The 11639-nt window shown below is 48.5% G+C and overlaps 3 protein-coding genes across 3 annotated transcripts; 2 read left to right on the forward strand and 1 right to left on the reverse strand.

Moving 5' to 3' along the window:
- Positions 1-326: 326 nt before the first annotated feature.
- F9C07_3637 (RNA polymerase II transcription initiation) lies at positions 327-2823 on the forward strand (the record flags this gene model as incomplete). The annotated part of the gene is made up of 3 exons (XM_041291742.1): positions 327-343; positions 405-861; positions 913-2823. The coding sequence occupies 3 exons, from the start codon at positions 327-329 to the stop codon at positions 2821-2823; spliced, it is 2385 nt and encodes a 794-aa protein (XP_041145931.1).
- Positions 2824-3801: 978 nt separating this feature from the next.
- F9C07_2283226 (uncharacterized protein) lies at positions 3802-9420 on the reverse strand. The gene is made up of 4 exons (XM_041291757.2): positions 9115-9420; positions 8534-9025; positions 5712-8472; positions 3802-5641 (listed from the first exon to the last, which is right to left on the reverse strand). The coding sequence occupies exons 1-4, from the start codon at positions 9297-9299 to the stop codon at positions 4058-4060; spliced, it is 5022 nt and encodes a 1673-aa protein (XP_041145932.1). The 5' UTR covers positions 9300-9420; the 3' UTR covers positions 3802-4057.
- A 201-nt stretch (positions 9421-9621) lies between these two features.
- On the forward strand, positions 9622-11391 carry F9C07_3639 (putative U4/U6 small nuclear ribonucleoprotein; the record flags this gene model as incomplete). The annotated part of the gene is made up of 1 exon (XM_041285764.1): positions 9622-11391. One exon carries the CDS (start codon positions 9622-9624, stop codon positions 11389-11391), a length of 1770 nt encoding a protein of 589 aa, XP_041145933.1.
- Between the last annotated feature and the right edge of the window lie 248 nt (positions 11392-11639).

Below are 11639 nucleotides of genomic sequence, written 5' to 3' on the forward strand. Positions count from 1 at the left end.
GGAAAAAGGGAGAAGGACAAATATGGAAGAAAGGGAAGGATAAGAGTGCAGGTCCCGGGGCACTCGAATACAAAGAATCAACAACTTCCCAGCCCGAATTATTGCTATTACTGTGAGAGTTTGTCTCAATATCAATTACTTCAAAGCGGGTTTGATAATCGGCGTCCATATCGGGACAGGTCACGTGGGGCGGTGTCATCATGTCCCGATAAGGAAAAGTTCGTCACGAAGTCTGGCCGCGGCCTTAACTCCGTCTTAAGTTGTAAGCTTGTCCGAGAGCTTCCTTCTGTGTAGCCCAACTTGGAGCACGTCGCTCGGTCGTCATAATGAAATTTTTCATTGAGTAAGTACGCCATTTTGAAGCTCTTTTCAGTCAGATTTAACCTTCCAACTTTTATCGATAGTGACCTTCCTGTTCTTTTCCCGTATCCTCGTATATACCCCGAACAATATGCCTACATGTGCGACCTCAAGAAGACCCTCGATGCCGGGGGTCACTGTGTCCTGGAAATGCCCTCGGGCACCGGGAAAACAGTCTCTTTGTTATCCTTGATTGTCGCCTATCAGATGCATTATCCGGAGCATAGAAAGCTTATCTACTGCTCTCGAACCATGTCGGAAATCGAAAAGGCTTTGGCAGAGTTAAAGGCGCTAATGAAATTTCGCACTCAACAACTCGGGTACACTGAGGACTTCCGTGCTCTGGGGCTTACTAGTCGAAAGAACTTATGCCTGCATCCGTCTGTCAAAAGGGAGAAAAGTGGCACGATCGTTGATGCCAGGTGCAGGAGCCTAACTGCCGGCTTTGTCAAAGAGAAAAAAGAGAGAGGCGAAGACGTTGAGCTCTGTGTCTACCACGAGGTATGCAAATGCTGACCGATAATCAATGAGTTGATTTGTGACTTGGTATAGAATCTTGACCTTCTCGAACCGCACAACCTTGTACCTCCAGGCGTTTTCACCCTCGACGGACTACTCAAATACGGCGAAGACCACAAACAATGTCCCTATTTCTCAGCAAGGCGGATGATGCCATTTTGCAACGTCATAATATACTCCTATCACTATCTTCTGGATCCCAAAATTGCAGAGCGAGTATCGCGGGAATTCTCGAAAGACTGTATAGTGGTTTTCGACGAGGCACATAACATCGATAACGTCTGCATTGAATCACTTAGTATCGATATAACGGAGGACTCGCTACGGAAAGCCACCAGGGGAGCAAATAACTTGGAACGGAAGATCAATGAGATGAAAAGTTCGGATGCGGAGAAACTACAGAGTGAATATTCCAAGCTCGTTGAGGGTCTTCGTGAAGCAGAGCAAGCCAGGGAAGAGGATCAGTTTATTTCAAATCCTGTGCTCCCTGACGATCTGCTCAAGGAAGCCGTACCGGGAAATATACGCCGAGCGGAGCATTTTATCTCCTTTCTCAAGAGATTTATCGAATACCTTAAGACTCGAATGAAAGTCACTCATACCATCTCCGAGACCCCTCCCTCATTCTTAACTCATGTTAAAGACTTGACCTATATCGAGCGAAAACCTTTAAGATTCTGCGCCGAACGGCTAACGTCACTTGTGCGGACGCTAGAACTTATCAACATAGAAGACTATCAACCGCTGCAGGAAGTGGCAACATTTGCGACTTTAGTCTCAACGTATGACAAAGGGTTTCTCCTAATTCTGGAACCTTTTGAATCGGAGGCAGCGACAGTTCCAAACCCTGTGTTGCATTTTACTTGCTTGGACGCCGCTATTGCTATCAAGCCTGTCTTCGAACGATTCAGCTCCGTCATTATCACTTCTGGAACTCTATCACCTCTTGAAATGTATCCCAAGATGCTCGGATTCACAACTGTCATGCAGGAATCATACAGCATGACACTCGCACGGCGTTCTTTCTTACCCATGGTCGTTACTCGTGGCTCAGATCAAGCACAAATTTCCTCCTCATTCCAGATACGTAATGATCCGGGTGTGGTGCGTAATTACGGGAACATCGTCCTAGAGTTCTCGCGAATTACACCGGATGGTATCGTCGTCTTCTTTCCTTCATATTTGTACATGGAGTCCATTATCAGTATGTGGCAGGGCATGGGCATCTTGGATTCTATATGGAACTATAAGTTGATCCTTGTCGAGACACCGGATGCGCAGGAGTCTTCATTAGCGCTAGAGACATATCGAACAGCTTGCTGCAATGGAAGGGGAGCCATCTTAATGTGCGTCGCCCGAGGAAAGGTCTCCGAAGGTATCGATTTTGACCATCACTACGGTCGTGCCGTGATATGCATTGGTGTGCCGTTCCAATACACCGAATCGAGAATATTAAAGGCACGCCTTGAATTTCTTCGAGAAAATTACCGCATTCGAGAGAACGACTTCTTATCTTTCGATGCGATGAGACATGCTGCGCAGTGTCTCGGTCGGGTCCTTCGTGGCAAGGATGACTATGGAGTCATGGTTCTCGCTGATAAGCGATTCCAGAAGAAACGGACCCAACTTCCCAAGTGGATCAGTCAGGCCATGCTTGAAAGTGAAACTAACCTTAGTACTGATATGGCCGTGGCCACGGCGAAGAACTTCCTACGCGGCATGGCTCAGCCTTTTAAGGCCAAAGATCAGGACGGTATCTCGACATGGAGCTTGGCAGATTTAGAACGACATCGAGAGAAGCAGATGTTGGAGGAAGAGAGAGCACGACGACAAGCACTGGCTAATGGACATGGCGCAAACGGTGTTGCCAATGGTGCTGCCGCCGCTGCAGATGAATTCGATGACGACATTGACGACGACCTCATGATGTTGGATGCACAGTGAAAGCCAAGCTAGGCAGTACTTTTTCTTTCCATATTTTGGGCTTTGTCATCCACGCCAGTACACCGGAATGTTTGTTAGCTAAATATGGTTTTCCGATCTCTCGGTCTTTCTAAGACCGCACAAACATCCTGCATCATTCAATACCCGATACGCACGATGCATGGTTTGTGACGGTGGACTTGAGATTGATAATAGATATTGTAGTATATTACGTGCTATCATCCATGACAGAACAGGATATACACAATCCGGCTGGATTTGCAGGGTGGACAGTTTCTATTTCTCGCCGCTCTTAGTGCCATCTCCAGTGCTTACTCCAGTTCACTTGGACAAGAGGCAAGCTCCTTTCCCACTTAGGTAGGGTCAAGCAAACAAAAAAGGACGACATGAGCTTGACCCCTATTTAAATGACCTAAAGGTCAATAGTTCACGTGGCCCTTAGTACCCTATATTTAGAAAGCTTAATGACAACTTTAGAACAAGGTTCTACAGTATTTATAGAATAAGTACTTGCTTAGAATGTTGCGTCTTATACATAATGCTTCGATGGGAGATCAGAAATCATCGTATGCAAGCCTCTCGAGACATTGAATATTCCAAGTCCCGTATTCCTATAGCGGTTGTTTCGAGTTTGAGCAATATTCGGTGCCAATTTGTAAGCCCTACCTAAGCCTAAGTGAGAAAAAGAGACTGGTATCGCTTTTTGTCCTTGAACCAGAGCACTGGAGAGGGATCCTAGAGGCTGTGGGGAATAAAACTGTCTATCCGAAAAGCCAGCCGGACTGTAAGTCCTGTTCCCTCGTGTAAGATAGAGGGACCAGGACCACCCTAACAAGTAAAGGACTGAAGACTTCCTATTCCGCTGGCTGGTTAGTGTAATAACAGATGTATATAGATTATACACCCTTTTCAATTTCCATAGCAAAGAATACTTATGATATTTACGAAAAAGAACTTGAGCGTTCCTCCCGAGCTACCTAAATAACTGCAAGAATTCTATGGACCGTATTCAGGTGGAACGTTATCTGAAAAGAAAAAGCCTTCTCTATTCAATAATTTCATCATGAATGGTTGCTCTAGAAGAAAATGAAAGACTTTTCTTGATTTCGCTGAGAGAAACTCCAGAAGTCATAGAACACATCAACAAGGAAAATGCATAATAGATACACGTTTGAGCTCACTCATATACAATAAACGACAATATAAGATGTCATGCATCACACATACCCACCCATTATGCCACTGGGGCAAGGACATCAAAAGCACCAGTACCGACTGTTCCAACACGGCCAACAACAATTCTGCTACTCGGGGACTTGAGATTGTCATAGTCTCTCTCCTGGACAGCGTCCCGGAGGAATCCAACGGTCGTTTCGAAACTCATCTTCGCAAGAGGAGAGGAGGCATCCTTGACAAGACCGTTGCGGTTGAAGGGACGGAAGCCACCAGACTGGGTCATCACATCACCAATCAGGTTCAGATGACGGTTGTCCACGGAGATACTGTGACCCTCGAAAACTTCCGTCATTTCACGAACGATAGACGCGCGAGCAGCCTCGACACCATACAGGTTAAGCATATGGTGAATCGAATTCGTGTAGAGGGAATGAGGCTGGATAATGTCTTGGTAGTCTCGCATGGCGAGAAGGTTGACACCGTCTGTGATGACGTGGGCAGGTTCGCCCTTGATAGGGTCTGCCTCCACGTATGTACAGTTGCCAAGACCAGGAATAGACTGGATGACAGCAGTGCGAGCGGCCGCCTCAACCAGAGGTAGGACGAGAAGCTTGGGAGTAGAGATGTCGTACTGCAGTTGAATAGTGCACGAAGAACCCTGGCTCGGGTTGAACTTGAATTGGGTAATCTCGCCGAATTTACCCTTGATATCCTCCTCGCGCAACTTGGTGTCTTTCGCTTCATTATCCGACTCGTCATCAGAGGCATCATCCATCTCGACATCCTTCGTTTGCTTTTCGCCACTATCCTCAATATCGTCATCGTCATCGGCATCTTGTTCCTGGACCATTTTCTCCTCTTCACCCTCAGGGCCTTCGTAGGATACTTGGTTTGACCGATTCTTAGAACCACTGGCGCGTTTCGCGTCATCCTGATCCTCCTCGTCATCGTCGTCTGCGGGTGCATCGTCGTCGTCTGCGCCCCGAGGAGCTTCTTGGACGGTACCAACAGAGACACCAATCTCCGGCTGGGCGGTTGAGTAGCTCGACAGTTTCTTTTCATCCTCTCGTCTCTTTAGTTCGGCTCTGGTAAGCTTCACAAGCTTGGGGATGAACTTGTTCTGCAAAGCAATCTGTACATCCTTTGTCTTGATTGCATACTCTGCAGTGTATTCCTCGGGGGGGAAGAATGAGATTTCGATATCATACACCTTAGCCTTTGTGCTGCCAGAAGTGATTCTCTCCCTGATTTCAACCTTATCGACAACCTCTGCAATGCTGAGCTTGCTGATAGCCTTGGCGAACCTTTCAGAGTGCTCTTTGGACAGTTCCTCGTTCAAAATCAATGTCATCGTGGGAGTCATGATGTGAGCACTAGCCGTCATCACGATTTCACGCAAACGGGGAATACCCAACGTCACGTTCTTCGCAGAGTGACCAGCCAAGTGGAAAGTGTTCAGGGTCATCTGAGTTGATGGTTCACCGATAGACTGACCAGCCACGATACCAACGGCTTCGCCAGGATCAACCACTGATTTCAAGTACTTCATGTTCATCATGTTACCGAATGATTTCTTGCTGAGGATACCTTCAATGCTCTTCTTCTTATCCTTCAGAAGCTTGTCCGGATTGCCGTCCTCGTACTGTAAATTATTAGTATATATTGGACAGAAAAAGAGACTTTTGTTCGTGTAAGCATAAGCTCCTTCTTACCTTCTTAACAGCTTGAGCAAACAGCTCGGATGTACTACCCAGGTTACCTCCGGGGTGGTAAATGGATAACACAGGATCCATAGCATCCACCTTTCCGGTCTTGCGCACCTTCCTCATAGCATCCTTATGCCATTCACCTACCTCCTCGTTCTCCAGGGTGTGGAAATCGCTCGAATTGACTTGGGAGATGATGGACTTATAGTTAGAGGCCAAGAAGTCGAAATCTTTAAGATGGACCTGTTTCGTAATATCCAGACCGTCCTCTCCGTACAGGAATTGAACAATGGAACCGTCGCTGGCTTCACGGACGGAAGTGTCATACTCAGCCCTTAAGCCTTCCATACCCTTGATCAAACAACGTTGCAAATAACCGGATCGAGAAGTCTTAACGGCAGTATCAATAAGACCTTCACGACCAGCCATGGCGTGGAAGTAATATTCTTGAGGCTTGATACCTGTCAAGAAACGGCCACAAACATAACCGCCAGCCATAGGGTTCGTATCGAAGGCTCTGAAAGACGGTAACGTCTTACCGCTGATCATTACAGGTACACGACGACCCTCCAAAACCTGCTGACCCAGGTTACAAGAAATCAGGTTAGCGTTGACACTTGAACCCTTGGCTCCGGAAATTGTCATCGATTGCATTTGGTTCCACGGGAAAGGCTTGACTAAGCCTCCTGGAAGACAGGCCTTGGTGATCTCGGTGGACAGATTAGCTGTGCGAGCGTTGGAGACGCTATCAAGACCACTCTGTTTCTCATCATCACGGAGAACATCTTCCAAACGACGTCGCAATTCAGTGTCCTCATCAGCAACCTTCGTTTGGTCGAGAGTTACATACTTCAGCGCAACCTCACGACCAATTTCAGAGGCCTTGCTAAGTTTTTCTTTGCGAACACGGTCACCCTCCTTGGTTAAGCGAAGATCATCGATACCGCAGGTAAATGCGCGCATGTTCAAGAATCTCGTCAGAAGCCTGCCCAGAATACCGATGAGCCTTCCAGCAATGGTATGTCCATAAATTTCATGAATAGAATCGATGAGACCACCGGCCGTAGGACCGATCTGCTTCTTGTCGAGAATACCACAGAGCAACTCTCCATCCTTGAAGAGAACCGTTCCTTCTTCGTTACCTTCGCCCCATCTATCTCCAGGTGTCGAGGACTTGCTCTTCATGTTGAGACCGGCTCTGTTTGGAGGCATGATGTTCTTGAGGATAGTTGTAATGATTTGCTTTCCAGTCCAGAGGCGCTTTGGCTTGATCATTGTCGGGGCAACAACCTGGATACGCTCTGTGATTGTGTGGGAATTCTCTGGTCTCAAACAACTGTAGAGTAACTCATGGTAGTCCTCCTCATCGAAGAAGCTATCACGGCATGTGAACCACGTAGACATCGAGATGTGATCTTGAATCAAACCTCTCAGAGGTTTACCGGAAGTGGCAACAAGGTACTGGTGGTCTGCATCCGCAAGCATCATGGCTTCAGCACGAGCAAGCTCGTTCTGTGGGAAATGCATGTTCATTTCGTCTCCATCGAAATCGGCGTTGTAGGTATTACAGTTAGCGTAGTGCATGCGAATGACACGTTCATTGGCGAGTACACGAGCCTTATGACCCATGATGGACGGCTTATGAAGCGTAGGCTGGCGGTTCATCAAGACGACATCTCCGGTGGTAAGATGACGATACACTTTCTTGTTGCGCGACCCCTTCATACGCCAGTTCGATGGTGCGAGCAACTGGTTGGCCAAGGCTGTCCGCTCATCGAGACTCTTGAACTTGAGGTTAGTGACTTGTCCAAACTCGTTTTCGATCGCAGCGGCACCTGGGTACTTGTCTGGACCGTTGATGACAGCTTGCTTCATTTCCCAGAAGTTGTGGTTAGTTACAGGCTCCGGATACGTCAGTTTCTTTGCAAACACAAGTGGAACACCAATTTCGTTGGTTTCGATGTTGGGATCAGGAGATATGACACTACGGGCAGCGAAGTTCACACGTTTACCCATCATGTTCTTTCTGAATAAACCCTCCTTCTTTTCCAGTATCTGCTTGATACCATTGGGAGCGCTGGCCGCCGCGGGGCCGGACAATCCACTCCTATCACGGTCAATCAGACCGTTCACAGTATCCTGAAGCTGTACAATGGCGTGTAGCAGATCCCTATAGTCGCGCACACGCATGGCAGAGTCGGATCCTCCATTCTGTCTTTCCTTGCTGATTTGGTTGATAATGTCACAATTCTTCAAGATCTGCGTGAACACCGTGTTTTGTTGGGCTTCGACAACAGCACCGGCGCCCTGGGAAGCAACAGGTCGATATTTGTTTGGTGGCACCAAGAGGTTTTTGATGAAGAACATGCCTGCGTCAACACGAGACTCCTTCTTTGACATCGGCCGGGATGTATATACGAGGTTCAGAATCTCCTCTTCTTTAACAAACAGCAAAGAAATTGCGGCGTGGACTTCAGGTGATGGCATGAATTGGCCGCCATCACCAGTCTTCTTGTTGTCCACCTGCGCCAGGATGGCATTGCCACGAGCAACCTCCTCCTCCGCTCCGTGAGATTCCGATGTAGTACTGGCGTTGTCGTTCACAAGCGCCTCCTTCTCTTTCCTATTGAATTTTCTGGTTTCCTGAAGAATGATCAAGGAGTTTGACGCATTGTACCCAGCTTGTTGCATAGCGAGTTTAGCCTTTTCGGGCAAAGCTTTCCGGAAAATCTTCGAATACCGATCCCTTCGATAGCCTGGCGAGATTCTTTCTTCGGAGTTAATACCCGTGTGCAAGCAACAAAACTGGGAAAGTGATCAGAACTCACCCTGAGCAATTGGCACACTTCTTGATACCGACAATATCCTTGAAGAAATCTCTGACCACAGCCCGCCTTTGTTCTGCAGCAATCGGGTTTTTGGCTCCAGCCATCAAGCCCTTCAGCTTACCCGACGCCTGTGCCTCACGAATAGCTTTTTTGACAAACACATTTCTGCGCTTCACGAGGTCATCCTCATCTTCATCCCCATCGTCCTCGGACTCGTCTCCATCCTTTGCCGATTTCTTTGATCCCTTCTTGAGTTCCATTGACTCCAACGCAGCTACCTCATCGACCAGGCCATACTGCAACAGTCGCAATTTGCAGGTGTAGGCATTGACTTGCGTGCGAGACATCTGAAGACGGTGGCAGTATACACATTGCGCCCTAAGAAGACGGTACATCTGATCGAAGTGCGTGACATTATACACATGAACTGGTAGCTCGATGTGCCCAGGATGGCCAGTGCAGGACCATGAGCTCATGCGACATGTTGTGCAGCTAGGTCCGGTCAGTCGAAGAGCTAAAAAAAAGGCTGGAGCGAAACACAAGACTGTAGACCACAACAATGTGCTGAGGAAGATACTTACACATGGTCACCCCATGCTCCCATAGCAGGGTCATACAGACCACCAGGAACAGGATTGTTGAAGGAATCCAAAGTCGGAGTATTATGGATTCGCTTCACCGAGGTGGCTTTGATATCCTCATCATTGTAAACGGAAAAGTCAATCCCCGAAATAGAGGAAGCCACAGGACGTGCGAAGTTCGCCATGATTCCCTGCAGCTCCGTGAGCGACAGAAGAAGCTGGCTATGCGACTACCTGTTGGTCTGGAGGAGCAAAAGCGGGTTCGTTCGGTCTTGTCGCTGCGAAAAGAAAAAGTTCACCCAACTTTTTTTCTGCCGTGCGATACCGCCAAGACCCACGTTTGTGATCGCCCCGTGATTTATGCCCGTGTCACTGCTAAGTATCCGCGCTGTTTTCTCACTTTAGTTCTCGGATTGCCGACACTCGTTTGCCAACCTTTCATACGCCAACTTTGAGTCGCGCTCGGTGCCAGTGGGTGAGTGCAGCATTCATTCTCTGCCTCAAGCAATGGCGGACCTGTCAGGCAACATGCTGAAGCGACCTCACCCCGAGGACGAAGACAATAACACACAGAAAAGATCACGTTCCAACAATGGATCCCCATTACCTGGGCAAGGGGCTCCAGCCTCTGGTAAGCCCGATATCGAGAGGATGGTAGCTGAAGCGAGAGCGAAAGCCGAAGCTGTACGTGCGAGGCTTCAAGCTGCAAGAGGAGGATCTACACCATCAGCGGCACCAAGCCCCAGTCCTACACCTCCGGCCGCTTCCCCTGCAATGTCCAGATTAGAGCAGATGAAAGCCAGAGTTGCGGCTGCTACTGGAAGGGCCAGTGTGGCAGCTCAGCAACGACCAGTCGAACCCTCGCCGACGCCTCAGCCTCCCCCATTCGAAGAAGACGATGGCTCGTCGAAGGGTCGGGGTGGTCTGGATGTCGGCCTTCATCCGGCTCTGCTGTCGGACACTGTTGAGTTTCGCGGTGCCAAGGGAAGACAGTCTACGCAATCGAAAAACCGTCGAACAGAATCTCCGGTCACCAGTGGGAGGCCGGATCGAGCAGGGCTCGATCTTTCCGGTCCTTCTTTGGAGGAAATCAGAAACAATCCCTATTATGACCCTAGCCTCGGTCCGAAAGCTACGATTGCAAAGCCACGACAGTCGCGACAACTTATTTTTAACCAAAAGGGTAAATACATACAGCAGGGCGCTGCTCTGCGTCGGCAGGCTCAATTGGAGGCGATGAAGAAACGCATTGCCGAGCGAGCACGACAGGCTGGTATCGATGAAGATCTGGATATCGAAAAGGCCTTTCTTGTTCCAGCTCCACCAGCAATTGAATGGTGGGATGAAGGACTGGTGGACGGGGAGGACTATTCCGGCATCGAAGACGAACGGAATCTAAAGATCGATACACCGGACACCATAGTGACTCAATACGTTCAGCACCCAGTTCTTCTCGACCCTCCACAAGATAAGCATATGCCAGAGCAGAAACCTATGTATCTTACACCTAAGGAACAGGCTAAGATTCGTCGCCAGCGGCGAATGGCCGATTTGAAGGAGCAACAAGCAAAGATCCGACTAGGACTTGAGCCAGCTCCTCCCCCGAAAGTCAAAAAGTCGAACCTCATGCGGGTGCTGGGTGAACAAGCCGTTAAGGACCCTACCGCTGTTGAAGCGCGCGTAACGCGAGAGATCGCAGAGCGTCGTAATAAGCATGAGGAAGCCAATGAAGAGCGTAAGCTGACAAAAGAAGAGCGGCGAGAGAAGCTGGCTAGGCAACAAGAGAAAGATGCCGAAAAAGGAATTCTCATGTCAGTCTACCGCATCGACAGTCTTGCGAACGGGCGGAATCGCTTCAAAGTCAGCAAGAATGCCGAACAGAATGCTCTTACTGGGGTCGTTGTCATGCACCCTAAATTCAATCTTGTGATTGTTGAGGGTGGCTCCCACTCTATCAACAACTACAGGAAGCTTATGCTGAACCGGATAGACTGGACAGAGAACGCAGGTCCAAATGCTGTGCGGGAAGGCAACAGGGAGGCCCAGGTGGCATGGCTTGCTGCTGAAGATGAGCAAACGGGTGATCTGAAAGATCTTAGCTCTAACACATGCAGCCTCTTGTGGGAAGGTCAAGTCAAGACTCGAGCTTTCCGCAAATGGTTGGGGGCACGAGTGTGTGAAACAGATTCTCAAGCGAAAGACGTCTTGGCTCGAGCAAAGCTGGAGAACTTCTGGGCTCTGGGGAAGAGCGCAAAGCAGAGCGAGTCATGGTCATGACGATGATGTTTATTCTTCTTTATTTACAAATTCTAGTCGAAAGGCAGAACATTTCTATCTCTATTAAACAAACACAACCATGGCCCGTATGTGCCAGGTCTAATAAGCGATCATTGTTCACATTGCCCGCATCACTCAAATGACATGCCTCCTGACGTTGTATACATAAAGACTCCGTAATCAACAAGAGAAATGACCCAACGTAAAACTTTTAAGCCGATCCAGGATAGATGCCTAACTCCCCAATA

This window comes from Aspergillus flavus, chromosome 4 (assembly GCF_009017415.1).
Source record: "Aspergillus flavus chromosome 4, complete sequence".
In the NCBI taxonomy this organism is placed as follows: Eukaryota; Fungi; Ascomycota; class Eurotiomycetes; order Eurotiales; family Aspergillaceae; genus Aspergillus; species Aspergillus flavus.